Consider the following 14526-nt stretch of genomic DNA (forward strand, 5'->3'; position numbering starts at 1 on the left):
ATTGAATAGAGGGCTGCAGGAGTTCCCACGAAAGACGGAGGAGCTATGGGATCATCAGCTAGGATCATCGATGAATCGTGTACCCGTAGCGACCGTGGTGACAATAATGAGATACAAACAATTACTGCTCGAGACGGTAGTGATTCCCATACGCAACCGTTGGCGAATTTATCCGACGTGAACCGGGGACTAAGTAGTTCGAGCGAAGAATGAGAGGGGAGGTGGAGGAGACGACGTACGATAAGCATCCTTGTGGAACCCAATCGTATTCATGCGAACTCTTTTATTTGAGCATCGACTCCCGGAAATTCTCCAGATTTCCCGTCAAAAACCCTCGGATATCGGCACCACGATCTATCCGTCTGATACCCGGTGATTACGTGTAGGGCTCGTCTCCGCCTCTCCAGCGTCTACTCGTTCCTAATCCATCTATATTGGATTGCTCTTGTAAATTTTATGCATATAACATATGACCGACGCGAAGATTTACGTCGCGAATCTTTTATCATGTCTCATTGTGTCGATATTTGTATATGTGGAGCTCATATACTATATCCTCGCAGAGTCGAGTGACCGGCGATTGCCTAGCAGGGGGCAATCTTCGTATTTACACTCTTATTATATCAGTTTATACTAGATCACAAACATAGGATCATAAGGTCGTGTACTGGAGGGAATTCAGTATTCAAACGTTCCCCTCGAGCGGCGACAGCAATCTTAGAATAATACCCCTATTAATTCCCTGGAATCCTCGATATTCACAACTCGAAAGTACAAGGAAACAGAGTAAGAGTCGAACGTTATTTCGTCACTTGTTGAGGGCTCGGAAGGTCCACTAATTTTTACCAAGCCTTTACGAGAAGAAATGACATGCTGGAGTCTTGAGCGAGCGAGATCTTGTTGCCATAGTTTGTGATCACGTTGCAATCTGTCAATGCCATGGACCTACTGTTACATATACATACATATATCCGCCGGAATTGTATCAATAAAATGTTCTCTACCCGATGAAGATTTTGAGTGAGATGTTCATCGGTCTTGACACAGAGTTTCAACCCCAAGCATAGAGGTCCTGACGACGGAGCCTCATCTGAGATGTCCTCCTTGGAAACCTCGTTTTCGACACGCGTCCGAACCTGTCATTCTCGCGACACTTGGCGGCAATAGATAAGGAATTCGCCCTGATCGGGTGGACCGTCTGCTGTCAAAACAACGCGGAAGACGCATAGGTCGTCTCGGAATCGACCTGCCGGGGCTCCTCGACTTTCCATAATAGGCGAGCGGAGTTTGATGAGAATAAAGTTACAGGAACCCGTGGACTTGGAAGCACCGGCAGAAATCGATATAAGTTCTATCACGGCTCCCTCGCGAGCCGGCCTGCCTCCCACAAGTGGGAACAAGGACATAGGAGCACAATCAAGTCGTCTCTCGGGAAAGAAATGATCCTGCTGCCGGTCAGATTTCCGCGCCGGGAAGCCTTCAGATTCCGACCGCCGAAGCGGAACCCAATCGATGATACCTGATACCTCGAAGTTTGGCTGTGGCTTCGACCCGCGAAACATGGTCCCCGCCCTGAACAGGTCTCTCGATGGAAATAGTTTCTCCCAACCGAACCCCCTGGTCGAGCTTCCCTGATTTCAAGTAGAAGAAGAGAAAACATCGTTCGTGCGGACAAGAGATAAGAGTCGTCGAATACTTCCTCATACTGGGCGTGGTTGTTGTGGTTGTTTGTATTTTAAGGGTAATGAGTCTACTTTCAAATTTACAAAGTATAATAGCTTTTGTACAATGAAGCCTTTTCCGAGTCTGAAACTGGGATGATCCTCCTCATTTGATCAGTTTCTCAATTTGTGTCCATCTTCGAAACGTATGCGTCCAGCTCGGCATCCAACTGTTCCTTGGTGGGAGTCTTCTTCGCCGGAGCTCGCTTGGCTCCGGCGCCAGCGGCGCCGCCCCGACCTCCGCGGCCTGCTCCTTGTCGTCCGGGGCGTCCTCCGCCTCGTTGGGGTCTCTGTGCCTGGGGCCTCACAGGGGCTGCGGGTTTCTTCCCGATACGGCCGGCGAGAACTTTGCCGCCTGCGACAGGCTTGTCTATAACGATTTCGATTTTCATCGGACGACCTGCGGGTATGAAGGGAGCTCTTTAGAATCATGTTCATGTGCCCTGACGCAATTTATTAGGGATACGCGCCATGTCCCCGTGAGGGGGGAAATATTCTCCTCAATCGGAGTCCAGAGAGAGCGGAACTTACCGTCCAGCGGAACGTCGTTGTATTGTTTCATTGCGCGCAAGGCGTCGGTGCGGCGCTCGAAAATGACGTCGGCCGTGCCGAGGCTTCTACCGGAGCGATCGTAGTGTACCGCAGCTTTTTTCAAGGCTCCGAACTCGTTAAAAAGTTCCTACGGATGAAGGTACACATTAAAATCCGGAACGTTCCAGCACACTCCACTGATGATGAACGCAGCTGCTGAACGGTTTCACTGCTGTCCGTTATGGTACGCACCCTGATGTCGGCGTCTGATACTCCATAGTGTAGGTTGCTGATAGTCAGCTTCGAAGAGCCATCACGATTAGGTGCTGTTCCGTTTGCGGCAGGTCCGCGGAATTTATCATGCTGCCAGCGATCTCCGGACGATCCATTGTTTTTCTTTGCTGGCGATCCCTAGGTAGAATACGAAGACTTGTTGATCTTAATCCATCCCGAGCGATGAAGCTCACCGACTCCATGCGAGTTTCTGAGCAGTGACAGGAGAGAATCCTTCGAAACGTGCACGTGACGAAGCAACGTACGAGTCTGGTACGGAACCTCATCCGAGTGTTTTCGTCATTCAACTCGGGTCTCATTGAATAGCTTTGCATCATCGTACGCGAGTTTCCCTCCGCCAGGTGAAGACGGGTCGATGAGGCAGACTGAGGACGTGATCGAGCGATGGGCTACGCGCCGATCATCCGTAGAATTCACAAACGCCGTCGACGTAATCATCATCATCATCACAGCGATCCTAGACGCTGGTCGGCCGTCGCGGCCGAGATTACCTGACATCCGCCGTATGGATATCCATCAGCTACGAGAAGCCTACGAGGACGACGAGTCATGTCGAGCGTCGTGCCGGCTCGACAATGCGCGAGAAATCGATAGTCCTCAAGTGACTTTGGAACATTCGGCAGATGAGCCAGCTGCCTGCGCCATGGACATCCTCATCAACGAGAAGCACCGTGATGATGCCGCTGTTGCCACAAGCTCAGGGGAAAACGATAGCCGGATCGAAGCTACGCGGTTCAAGGATTGGCCACATTGTGGAATTCGCTTTGGAGGCACACGCCATTTTTCCGACTGCGGTGGGAACAATTTCGTAATCTCCCGATCAAGGGTTGACGACAAAGTAGACTGTGCGCATCTCGCGATTGGATGACGAAGATGGTCAGACCGGCAGGCAACAGCGCGGCCGGAGTCGTTCTGCCGCGCCCAGAGTCGCCGGGGAAAAGACCAGTGCCGCCGATCGAGTTCCAGTAGATTGAGCCAGCGCCGTCGTCGATGTTTTCCCCGATATCGATATCGAATTACAACCGAGCGAGTCGCCATCACGAGCAGGACTTGAGGGGGCTTCCACACACGGCAATTCGAGGCAACGGTCGCCATTTTCTTGCCGGCCAGCTAGCCATGCAGCCGGACTCTTAGCAGCGCGTCAAGCTGACGATTCAACAGATCGACGAGCGTCGCAAACGATAGCACGGTCAGTGTAGTTCTGCGCACTCGTAGGCCTATCGGTTGAGCATCCAAGACTGCTCCGAAGGCGCAATGAAAGCAATACTCACTTTGGGGGCGAATTTTCTGCCCGCTCCGGTGGAGAAGGCTTTTCGGGCTGGGCCCACAGCTCGAGCGCCTCTGGGACGAGCGCCTCCTCCACCCCGACGGGGTCCACCGCGGCCTCCTCGGCCAGTTTTGAAGGACGAACGGTTGGACTTGATGATATCATCGAGAGACATATCCACTTTGTCGACCATTTTGAGTTGGCTCTCTTCTGGTCGTCGTTTACGCAAAGAAAAATTATCACAACACACACAAGCGCTCCTGGATCCCGTGCGGCGAAGTTTTGAATACGGAGATGATGTACAGTTGAATACGTGGAGGAGTATCAGATGGTGCTTTCGGAACTTGTCGGCAGGAACTGTGGTTTCTGGGAGGACTTGCTCGCACAATGAGACGACGCTGAGTGCCCAAAGATGGCGTCGCATTTCGTTTTAAGCACTGGCGATGCTCATCCTCTCCCAACAGAGGGTGCACGCAACCCCCAATCGCTCAATTTCTCATTAATGGGCTGAAAATTCCTGTGATTCGCTTCTGAGAAACAGCAATCACGGGACTCGCGGATTAGAATTCGAAATCGGGGTGGATGAGCATCTTCATCAACGGAACTCGAATCTGGCGCCTAGCTCCACCGCCGGTGGTTTCGATTCGTCGACGTGTTTGGAGGGTTGTTTCCTTTTCGCGAAAGTTACCGTTCGCCGTACACGTGTTGTCCTGGCTCAGCGCTGTTCTTCACGAATATCTCGGCCAGTACGCTAGAATTCCGCAAGATTTCTCTCTGATAGAACATGTCTGCCTACAAAGACCCGAAGGCCGAGGAAGCGGTGCCGCAAGCGGTCCACAAGATCAGGTGCGTCCTGTGCTGCTGGATGTGCCGCTCGGAAGCGGGCTGAACGATGTGTCGAAGTATAGGTGCCCGGAAAATCTTCCTATTCGAGAGTTCTAATCTGAGCATTTCTCCCATGAAGGATCACGCTGTCCGGTCACCATGTGCGCGCTCTCGAAAAGATGTGTGCCGATTTGGTTCGTTCGGCCAAGGAAAAGCATCTGACCGTCAAGGGACCGATGCGTATGCCGACGAAGACTCTGCGAATCACCACCCGCAAAACCCCCTGCGGAGAAGGTTCCAAGACCTGGGACAGGTTCCAGATGAGAATCTATAAGCGTGTCATCGACCTTCACTCGCCGGCCGAGATCGTCAAGCAGATCACAAATATCGTCCTGCAATCCGGTGTTAAGGTCGAAGTCACCATTGCGGAATAAACACTGACCCCATAGGGCCCCATTCATCTGACTGAGGTTCCCAAGGCTGTGAGGAGTCCCCATTCCGTGGGAATAAACTTGTCACGCCCAGAAAATTCGATGGTTTTCTCTGCAAGAAGCTTTCACCTAGACCAGCGGTACTCAATCTCTATCTCGCCTGAAACACGTCAGGAGTCGTACGTGCCCCGGACCCATCGATCCCACAGTGCCTAGGGGCGATTCTGCCGAAAGAAAATCCACTCTTCCCATAACTTTTCCACTGAGTATGATATCTAAGATTGTTCGGGAAGTCCTCGCATCATGAGCGGTCTATTTTCTTCCGAGCTACCCAATTAAGCCTGGAGAACCCCCTACCCTGGCCAAGACAGAGCTATTGCTCGCGGATTAGGCAATTTCTCTCAACGAGTAGGGACGGGGAATGCTTCGATGCGCAGGGCGGAGTTATTGCATGAGCGTCCTTCGAATACATCGGGGCTCCGGAATCTACATTCATGCACTGGCATGAGGAGGGTGAATACCATTCAGCGTATCTAGAGTTTGATGGGCTCGAGCCTGAGAGCGTCTCTGCCACCCGGTGGGGTCGGCACCCCTCGCGGGATTGTTTTTCGACACCCTCGCTGGCCGGAAGAATTTCCGAATTCTGCACCGTGGCTCGAGCGAGTGCCAAAGCTGAAAGGCGCGCATTCCCCTTACTTCGCGAACCTACTGCCTCCAGAAAAGGAGTCACATTCCGACACAGGTATCCAACGCCTTCTCGAAGCACCATCACGGTCAGAAAATCACCGGGAGGCTCTCTTCACAAAACTAGAACGACAGAGTTTATTGAGGAGGTATCCCAGAGCGAATTCCTCGTGGAACACCTTGAGAGCATCAGGTCAGCTCTGAAACACCGTTCACTGATTCGTTTCCTAAAACAATCGATGCATCCAATTATTCCGAACTTCCTCCGAAACCTCGAGTTTCTTTGACTGCCGGGGGCTGTTCCAGGACAGTGTCTATCAGACCAAAGTCTTTGGCTTGCTCGGGGCTCATGAATCGATCCCTTTCCATGATGGAGTCTGGAAAATTAGGAAAAATTCAATAGAGCAGCGAACCTCGCATATCCGCAGCTAGGTCCCCAGCAATCAATATTAGAAGCTCCCCTCACCGATGGCTTCTATTGGCTGTTTCGTATGTTTCGCATAGATACGGTTGACTTTCTTCTTCAAGTAAAGGATTTCTTCTGCGTGAATTTGAATGTCGGTGGCTTGTCCGCTCACCCCCCCAGATGGCTGATGTACCATTATTCTTGAGTTTGGAAGAGAATGTCGCATCCCTGGAAGGAAGAGGGCTCGGCTCCTTGTCACTGTGATCCGACCGCATAGATCTCTTTCAGAAGAAAGGAAGACTCCCGAATATTCCTACAGGTAAATCAACAGGAGTTCGATTCGCGAATCGTAGTACGAACCTTGCTCTCCAGCGGCCAACAGTAGAGACGCCGCCGAACAAGCTTGTCCGACGCACCATGTGGATATCGGCGGTAAAACGTACTGCATCGTATCGTAGATACCGAGACCAGCGGTGACGCTCCCTCCAGGTGAATTTATGTACAGGTGTATGGGCTTCTTGCTCGATTCAGATTGAAGGAAAAGCAATTGTGCTACGACAAGGCTGGCGATGTCATCGTTAATCTGCGAAACGAAAAACCGATCCAGTCATGCAAGGGATATCGAGTTTGGCATGGGGACCGCGAAGACTGATTGTGAGTATCAACTGGAAGTCAGATGCCGGACGAAAAATATCATGCCGTGACACAGAGCCCGATGTGTTCGGGCAAGCCACAGGGCCGTGTCGAGTGCAGTTCCCTACTTTGCTCCCAGAGATCAGATTTATCATTCCTTGCAAAATGATTTCGCTCGATCCCAATATAATGCGGGAAACTCATCATTCTCACGGTCTCTGTCGAGAAAGTTGCCCGGCATGATATCGGGGGTCACTTACGGGTCCCATTAGGCATATAATACGCTCCTTGAGGAGCCTCGAATAAATGTCGTATGCTCGTTCTCCTCGGCCAGTTTGCTCAATCACGATGGGTACCATTGGATTCAGAGCGGGGACGCTCCTGTGTAAGTTGCGGAGTCCACTTCGCAGGAGCGAACCCTGTGGGGAAAAAGACTTGTGAGTGAACGTTCTCCTTGATTCCCATGGGGGATCCCTTCATCCGTTCACGATCAAACTTGGGCTCGATCAGAGGAGCGACTGATATGAAGGCGAAAAAAGCAGTGATTCCGCAGACGATTCTACCTAAGTTCTTCCCGGTCGTCTCGATACCTCTCAAACGGGCCCAGTTTCTGCTAAATATTTCAGGGACCCGCTCTGCCGGAGAACGAAAAACTTCGAGAAGCTGCTCCTCGATTAATATGGAATGTCCCTAGAGTTTGACCGGATCCTGACCTATGAGCCGCCCCGAGAACTCCGGAAACGGAAAAGGATACTCCAGACAAACGGCTAAGATGAGGGTTGCGATCTAGCAGAGATCGGATAACATTTCCAAGTCGATTTTCCGATTCTCTGATACGTAGAGTCGAGACTTCGGGACTCGAGTAACGAAGAGAGCTATCGCTCCGCATCTTTCGATTTTGACAAAACGCCGCGCCGGCAAACTGTGCGTGAGGGATCGGCGAGTCTTGAGAAGATTTTTCGGTGTCCAATAAACTCACAACGCGGTTGGAGAACATTTTAATCGGGAGGTGCGGAATCACTTCCAGTCAGATGGGTAGAATTCCGATGATCTTCAGAAGAAGTGGGGTCCGTGGGTCTCGCGAACGTGTTGAGCCGGTGGTGGACTGGTGGATAGAGCGAAGTGGAGAGGGACTTCCACAGGAGGACGAGTCCAGCGCCCTCTTTGAAAACAAAGAGCTCTTCGAATCGAAGCTCATGTTCGAAAGAACACAACACACGCCGGCCCTGACTTAGAGACATCGTAGTGTTGTGCCAATTGGGGTTTTCATCCGAGGGCGTAAAGCAATCTTTCCATCATGGATGATGAGGCAGAAACCTACAAGCTGTGGAGAATCCGGAAAACCATCATGCAGGTAATTCGTTTCCCGCGGCGCGGCGCTCGGGGCACGCTGTTCGTTGGAGTCTCAGCGCATTCTCAAAATATATGTCGATATGTTTCGAAATTGTTCGCTTTGGTCTCTGATCTGGAAATCTCCGGGCCTATGCTTAGCTCGACGATGGTTCCTTCCGACCAGATCGCGGCTGCGGGAAACGAGGAGCTGTCCTCCTCGCAAGCGTGATGAAATCTCTCGAACGGCAGACGTTCCAAGTCCAATTTCGGAAGCCCTATGTCTCTGTGATCCCATTCTTGACACAATAGTCGATGCTCGATGCATTCTTCGTCTTCAGTCTGGGAAATTCATCAAGCAACTGGAGAAGCGCCATGGCGAATTTCGGAAAAGATCAGGCTGAGAGAAGTGAACGTTCTCGGGTCTTACATGACGAATTCATTTTTCAGCTATGCCATGATCGAGGCTACCTGGTTACCCAGGAAGAGTTGGACCAGGATCTCGAAGGCTTCAAGGAGCAGTTCGGAGACAAGCCTTCAGACAAACACCCGGCTAGGGGGGATCTTGTTGTTCTAGTCTCTCACAATGACGACCCTACCGATCAGATGTTCGTGTTCTTCCCGGATGAAGCCAAAATCGGAATCAAAACCATAAAAACCTATTGTCAGCGTATGCAGGAAGAGAACATTTCGAGAGCCATCATCGTGGTTCAAGCTGGAATGACGCCCTCTGCGAGACAAGCTCTAGGTGACATGGCACCGAAATATATCTTGGAGCATTTCCTCGAAAGCGAGCTGCTGATAAACATTATCGAGCACGAACTAGTTCCGGAACATGTCGTTTTGACCCCAGAGGAGAAAACTGAATTGCTTTCGCGATAGTGAGTATTGGCGTCCTACTAATCATTATACTTTATTTGATGTCACCATTCATTTTGATATTGGCATCGACCTCGAAGTGAACTGACGGAACAATCGCTCTTTGCAGCAAGCTCAAAGAGAATCATTTGATGAGGATCCAAGCCGGCGATCCAGTCGCTCGATACTACGGCTTGAAGAGAGGTCAAGTCGTAAAAATCATTCGGAACTCCGAAACCGCTGGAAGATACATTTCATATCGACTCGTTGTGTGAGAAAAAAACACGACTTCCCCTGTATTTATGTTATAATAAACTCATGTTGTAAAGACACATGCTGCCCTATTTATGCAAGGCATCCCCGGACCATCTCCGCTATCACTACATTGTCGCCGGAAGTCCGCCCCGCATCCGAGCAGAGGATGGTCCCAAACACTTACCCGCGTGGACCTGGTTCTTTGCTGTCGGGCGGCGAATTGAACGAAAATCCGGAAAAGAATCTTGCGGAACCTGCAACAAACGTTCCTCACGGTCATGATTTTCGAAGCGACGCGGGCTCGCGCTCTCTCCTCGGAGCCGCTCAACTCTCTCCGCTAGCGCTGTCGGCTGTCTGCTGATACCCGCGCACGTGTTTCTGACTTGTTCCAAGGATTCGATTTGTGTATAGCGCTTTCTCTACCTTATATACGAGATTTCTCCGCATCACCGAGATGCCAGTTTCGAAGAGGAATCGTGTTGTTTCCTTGACTCAGGCGAAGAGGAAAGGTCTCGAGCACAAGCAGAAACTTGTTGAGGTGAGTGATCTCCATTGATCTGATTGAGTGAACCCAAGGCTCCCGAGTTCCTGGTCCAACATGTATGCAGTTCCCGCTACGAGCCATTCGCCTCAGACTGGGAATATCCACGATGACTTCGTTTATGATTTTCTGTGTATGCTTTCCAGGAGATTCGCAAAGCCCTCGACCAATATGATTCGGTGTACATTTTCTCAATACAGAATATGAGAAATAATAAGTTAAAAGAGGTCCGAGAGGAATGGAAAGGCACTTCGAAATTCATCATGGGTAAAAACAAGGTCCTACAGCTCGCCCTTGGACGGAACGCTGAGAATGAGATCGCTGACAACATACACAAGGTGGGTTGTTGAGAGGCAGAGGAACTCATCAGATTTTTCTCCTCGACGGAGGCATGAATTTTTTTCCGGAATAACCCTCTCGCCGAAGGTTTCAGAGCGGCTTCTTGGTCAGTGCGGCCTACTTTTAACATCACAACCTGAAGAGGAAGTCCTAGCATGGTTCGAGGACTTCAGAGAAGCAGACTTCGCAAGAGCTGGCTTCGTCGCTACAGAAACAGTGGTCCTGAAAGAGAATGATCTCGATGACTTTCCGCACTCCATGGAACCGCAATTCCGTCGACTCGGCTTACCCACCAGGCTCGTTCGTGGTAAAATCCAGCTAACGAATGAATTCACCGTGTGCAACGAAGGAGATGTCCTCACCCCTGAGATGGCCGATGTCCTGAAACACAAGGGAATCCAGATGGCGGAGTTCCATATCACACTGGAGTGTGTTTGGAAGAAAGATGGATCCTTCCGGTGAGCATGAATAGCCGAAGGGAACAAATTCTAGTGAAAGATTCAAATTCGCAAAGTCGGTCTGCGTGCTGATTGATATCTAACCCGATTTCATGTTTCAGGGTTCTCCGTGAGGTTGAGGGTCGCGGTGCACTCGAGGTTAAAAAATCCAAAGCGAAACACAATAAAGCGAAGCGAGCTCGGAAATCTGTAATTCCGCAAACTCCGATCCAGGAAGGCGGTAGTGACGGAGGCGAGCAAAGCGAGGACGATGAAAATGATGATGGAGGTGATGACGATGATGACGAAGATGAGGATGAAGGTATGGTGGTCGACGAAGAGCAAGAGGAAGACAAAGCTCCCGAGAAGAAACTCGAGAAGCAAAAAGAAAATAGACCGACGAAGAAAGCCGTACGTAAAATCAAAGGTCAGAAAAACGGCGACGAGGCTTCCGGAGGAGAGACGAAAACCGATACTCCTCCCAGAAGAGTGACACGCTCCGCGGCGAAGAGGGTCAAATAGGCTGTGTTTCTTGTGAATAAAATCGAACTTCGAATGAACTTGGAAATCGAATGGTTGTCTTCTGTAGAATTTCGCGTGCATTTTCCTCAGTCGCGGACGATACACTCAGAAATCGGAAAAGCTCCCCATTCTTATGAAGTGAAAACACTGTGCTATATCTTTACTCTTTTTATTACGTCTTTCCGTTCCATGTCGTCAAGATCTGGATCCTGTGTCAAACAGGGAAGTCAAGTATATCTAGCACCAACCCAGAAGCTGCTGTGTGCCAGAAGTAAAAAAAGCCCCTCAGCATGTACTGACTGTATTCAGCTGTATAAAATATACAAGACTACGTCGTACATCTGTTCCGCCCTTCTCTGGTCATGTATTGCTTGAGAAACGGTTCACGTCTTACTACGATCGGTGAATCCTACAATCTGTACACTATCCGTCTTCAACCAACACAAGACTCGAGCGGTAGGTCTTGACAATTGTCGGGAAAGTGCCGCTGGTGGTGGTGTTCGCCTATCCGTGCTGGTGCTGTCGTCGATTACCTAAACATAAAATCGGAGGACTTCTATCTTTCACCTCGGGGTCATGTAGTCTCCCGTACGTCCAAAACATGGGATATTTTATGTGAAGAAACATAAAACCCATGTGAGACAAAACAAAGTGTCCGCACAGTCGTTGTCCGAGCGAACATGATTCCATTTCGAATCCCACGATGAGGTCATCAACGCAGTGGCTCAGAGAATCGCGGAGCAGCCGGCGCCACAGGAACTTGTTCGGCTGTTATCGCTCATTTTTCCTTCCGGCCCACTGTACTTCTCAAAGTCTCTAAGTACTCGAAGCACCGCGACCGTTCAATCCATCAGTCAATCAGACGCCGTAAATGAGTCGTGAATCGATTGAGTCACCGGGGTCACCAGTCAACCAACCGCTTATATCACATTCGAGCCAATGCTTCCTTGCTCGCTACTGTATCAAGTTTCAGTCTTCGTTCGCTTTCCTGCCAAGCCTCTCACAAGATTGCAAGACACTCGGAAAACGCTCGACTCACTCACAAAGATATTTGTATACCTCGTTGCGTACATCGCGACGGATCACAATCCAACAAGGGTACAGGACGAATCAAGTCGTCGTTGCGGTCAACTTCGACGTCTTACTCCGCAGTATTCAGTCGTCGAAATTTTTGTAAAGCTGTCTATCGGGGTGTGGGCGGGTATTTTGGGTGAATAAGGTGCGCCAACAAAGCTCGCCATCCCGAGAAACGCCGCTCCCACACGGAGTAACTCGCGATTTCCTCGAAAACACTACAACTCAATGGCTTCTGCGGCCACGAGAGCATCTCCTGGAGAGGAGATCACTCCGGCAACCAACAGACTATTAGGATTAGAGAACCTCGTGAAGAAAATAGCGCACTCGTTTCCGTACGCTGTGTCTGTATGTTATTGGGAAGCCTGAACCAAGAGCAAACCCCAGCCGGTGACCGTGTTCTTCTCTTAAAACTCTCACAATACTGGAATAAACGTGGTGCAGAACGCTATCGAAATCCTCTTATGGAAGTTCCCGACGAAATATCCCGGATGTATCCGGGAACTTCCGGTACCGAAAACTTATCCGTTGAGGAAAGCGATCGTCCCGCAATTTGTTGCGGAACAACCGATCCAATTTCAAGCATCCGATAGTGCGAAGGGGTCTCCGAGCCCCGTACGGAATTTGGAACCACTTGGGGGATATTCACATTTCACAACGGCAACAGAATTATCGATCGTTCTGTAGAGACCGTTCGTCCATCGCTATCTCCGGATTTCGTGCCTCTTCCATGCTGCTGGCTGAAGTCCAACTAGGAGCTAAAGGCTCGTTCTTCAACGGCGCGCTCGCCTTGCGATTTTTTTGTCAACTCGGGGTAAAAAGGTGGAATACCATTAAATGCTAAGAGTCTAAGGAGCTTGGAGTGAAGTCAATTGATCATCCGCATAGCTTGATGCGTGATTGGGATTCGGGGTGGATCCTCATCGGTGGTCAAGGGACAGCGCTCACGAGCAGGCGGGCGAGTGGGCTAGAGCTGCGCTATCTAATGCGGAAGCATCCCCACCGACCGAAAGTCTTCGATCAATAGGGAGATCCTGATCGGAGTTTCATTTCTCAAGCTACCAGCTGTATAGGAGCCGGACCGTTTGGCGCACGCGATTCGTTGCCCTCAGTGGGCGTTCCGTGATGCTCGGCCTCCTCGAAGTACACCCTTGTGATGACAACATCTCCTGTAAGTGAGTCGGAAACTCTCAGATCAACCCTTCTCAACTGATCGATCCTGGAACGTTCATCGATATCCTTCCAGAAGATGTGGTATGTGTTCTTACCTGTCGAAAGAGTTTGCGTGCCTTCATCGACCGTGCAACCCGGTGACCTCGGTTTCTCTTGGTTCCCGTTCGACAATTTGGGGGAATTGCACGTGGAAGAGTCGTTGTTCTCGACAGGGGCTGCACTAGGAGGTGGGCTTGTGTCGACAGCCGGCTTTAGCCGTTCTTTTCCAGCCGAGCGGTTTCCATTATTCGAACCAACTCCGCCGCCCATTCCCCCTCCTCCGCCGCCAATGCCGTTGCCGGTCCGGGCAGCACCATTGCTATGACACTGACAACAACATCCCGAAGACGAATTCGACAGATTCGAGAGGTTTGAACCGATGCTGTCGAGATTGTTGTTCACGCTGAAGCTGACGGGCTCGGTGGTCGTGTGCGAAGCTGCCGTCAGGGATGAGGGTTCGTCACTTACGTAGCTCCAGTAGTCACCTGAGCGTGGCTGTGACATGGAATCACTCTCCTCGGAATCATCGTCATCAGGGTCATCGTCTTCCTCGCCCTCATCTTCATCCTCTTTTCCGTGATTACGGAGCCTCTCGAGCTTTTTGGCCACTTTAGGTGATCCTTCAATCTTGGCTATCTCCTCCTCCGTTAACTCAATGTACCTCAATAAGCGAATCTCCCGATTCGATAGTACGATGGGTTTGACGGAGTTACCGCTCAGTCGAGCTCGGAGATCCGCAACCTCATGATCCACCTTCCGTTGTTTCTTTTTCAACTTCACCTATGAGAGAAGGATCGAGCGCAATGAGCATGAGCTCGGACAGAATCACCAGGCTCATTCATGTTTAGGGAGCAGGATTCCGGACGACCTACATACCTCGTCAGGCTGGATGTAGGAATGTATTTGCTCCTGACAGAGGTCCTCCATGAGATTATTACTCTCTTCTCGTATGGCCGATCTGAGGTTCTCGACAACCGAGGGAGCGCTCAAGCAAATCACGTCGAAAGCAGCGTGGAAGATCATGTCGTCCGTGAGCGGACGTCGAGACCAGAACTTTTGATCACGTCTGAAAGTTCAAAGGAAAAATCAAACCTCCGAGGGATGAACATTCGAGTGAGGAAGAAGGAAGATTCTCCCGCTATTTTTTTTCTCTGAAATTCTGAATTT

At 50.5% G+C, this 14526-nt stretch overlaps 6 protein-coding genes across 6 annotated transcripts in view; 3 read left to right on the plus strand and 3 right to left on the minus strand.

The window, feature by feature from the left end:
* Positions 1-1843: 1843 nt before the first annotated feature.
* Ref1 (RNA and export factor binding protein 1) lies at positions 1844-4006 on the minus strand. Its single transcript, XM_003745839.1, has 4 exons — positions 3818-4006; positions 2505-2663; positions 2253-2400; positions 1844-2121 (listed from the first exon to the last, which is right to left on the minus strand). Exons 1-4 carry the CDS (start codon positions 4004-4006, stop codon positions 1844-1846), a joined length of 774 nt encoding a protein of 257 aa, XP_003745887.1.
* Positions 4007-4459: 453 nt separating this feature from the next.
* RpS20 (ribosomal protein S20) lies at positions 4460-5167 on the plus strand. The gene is made up of 2 exons (XM_003745748.1): positions 4460-4659; positions 4778-5167. Exons 1-2 carry the CDS (start codon positions 4598-4600, stop codon positions 5070-5072), a joined length of 357 nt encoding a protein of 118 aa, XP_003745796.1. The 5' UTR covers positions 4460-4597; the 3' UTR covers positions 5073-5167.
* A 705-nt stretch (positions 5168-5872) lies between these two features.
* Positions 5873-7906, minus strand: ClpP (Caseinolytic protease proteolytic subunit). Its single transcript, XM_003745749.2, has 5 exons — positions 7772-7906; positions 7053-7211; positions 6520-6742; positions 6220-6387; positions 5873-6130 (listed from the first exon to the last, which is right to left on the minus strand). The coding sequence occupies exons 1-5, from the start codon at positions 7787-7789 to the stop codon at positions 6003-6005; spliced, it is 696 nt and encodes a 231-aa protein (XP_003745797.1). The 5' UTR covers positions 7790-7906; the 3' UTR covers positions 5873-6002.
* Positions 7907-7976: 70 nt separating this feature from the next.
* On the plus strand, positions 7977-9302 carry Polr2E (DNA-directed RNA polymerases I, II, and III subunit Rpb5). Its single transcript, XM_003745750.2, has 3 exons — positions 7977-8146; positions 8572-9002; positions 9110-9302. Exons 1-3 carry the CDS (start codon positions 8090-8092, stop codon positions 9252-9254), a joined length of 633 nt encoding a protein of 210 aa, XP_003745798.1. The 5' UTR covers positions 7977-8089; the 3' UTR covers positions 9255-9302.
* Positions 9303-9579: 277 nt separating this feature from the next.
* On the plus strand, positions 9580-11073 carry RpLP0-like (ribosomal protein LP0-like). The gene is made up of 4 exons (XM_003745840.1): positions 9580-9772; positions 9922-10113; positions 10202-10572; positions 10674-11073. The coding sequence occupies exons 1-4, from the start codon at positions 9689-9691 to the stop codon at positions 11071-11073; spliced, it is 1047 nt and encodes a 348-aa protein (XP_003745888.1). The 5' UTR covers positions 9580-9688.
* Positions 11074-13200: 2127 nt separating this feature from the next.
* egl (Egl_like_exo domain-containing protein) overlaps positions 13201-14526 on the minus strand; it is a 7563-nt gene continuing 6237 nt past the window's right edge. Inside the window, exons 5-7 of the mRNA XM_003745841.2 lie at positions 14236-14425; positions 13416-14139; positions 13201-13316 (exon numbers count right to left, since the gene is read on the minus strand). Coding sequence (XP_003745889.1) covers positions 13201-13316; positions 13416-14139; positions 14236-14425 — 1030 coding nt within the window. The remainder of the gene's footprint in view (positions 13317-13415; positions 14140-14235; positions 14426-14526) is intronic.

The sequence above is a fragment of the Galendromus occidentalis genome, unplaced genomic scaffold, assembly GCF_000255335.2.
Source record: "Galendromus occidentalis unplaced genomic scaffold, Mocc_1.1 scf7180000077485, whole genome shotgun sequence".
NCBI classification, from domain to species: domain Eukaryota; kingdom Metazoa; phylum Arthropoda; class Arachnida; order Mesostigmata; family Phytoseiidae; genus Galendromus; species Galendromus occidentalis.

Bases quoted from the DNA above. Each gene is read 5' to 3' on its own strand.
- Ref1 (XM_003745839.1), bottom strand. From the start codon at position 4,006: ATGGTCGACAAAGTGGATATGTCTCTCGATGATATCATCAAGTCCAAC. The intron at 2,664-3,817 runs GTGAGTATTGCT...TATTCTACCTAG, and splicing joins GCAGAAAATTCGCCCCCAAA to GGATCGCCAGCAAAGAAAAA. The intron at 2,122-2,252 runs GTAAGTTCCGCT...TCATACCCGCAG, and splicing joins CAACGACGTTCCGCTGGACG to GTCGTCCGATGAAAATCGAA.
- RpS20 (XM_003745748.1), top strand. From the start codon at position 4,598: ATGTCTGCCTACAAAGACCCGAAGGCCGAGGAAGCGGTGCCGCAAGCG. The intron at 4,660-4,777 runs GTGCGTCCTGTG...TCTCCCATGAAG, and splicing joins CAAGCGGTCCACAAGATCAG to GATCACGCTGTCCGGTCACC.
- ClpP (XM_003745749.2), bottom strand. The intron at 6,743-7,052 runs GTAAGTGACCCC...TTCGTTTCGCAG, and splicing joins TTATATGCCTAATGGGACCC to ATTAACGATGACATCGCCAG. The intron at 6,388-6,519 runs GTTCGTACTACG...TCTTCCTTCCAG, and splicing joins GTTGGCCGCTGGAGAGCAAG to GGATGCGACATTCTCTTCCA.
- Polr2E (XM_003745750.2), top strand. From the start codon at position 8,090: ATGGATGATGAGGCAGAAACCTACAAGCTGTGGAGAATCCGGAAAACC. The intron at 8,147-8,571 runs GTAATTCGTTTC...TTCATTTTTCAG, and splicing joins TCCGGAAAACCATCATGCAG to CTATGCCATGATCGAGGCTA. The intron at 9,003-9,109 runs GTGAGTATTGGC...CGCTCTTTGCAG, and splicing joins ACTGAATTGCTTTCGCGATA to CAAGCTCAAAGAGAATCATT.
- RpLP0-like (XM_003745840.1), top strand. From the start codon at position 9,689: ATGCCAGTTTCGAAGAGGAATCGTGTTGTTTCCTTGACTCAGGCGAAG. The intron at 9,773-9,921 runs GTGAGTGATCTC...TATGCTTTCCAG, and splicing joins ACAAGCAGAAACTTGTTGAG to GAGATTCGCAAAGCCCTCGA. The intron at 10,573-10,673 runs GTGAGCATGAAT...TTCATGTTTCAG, and splicing joins AAGAAAGATGGATCCTTCCG to GGTTCTCCGTGAGGTTGAGG.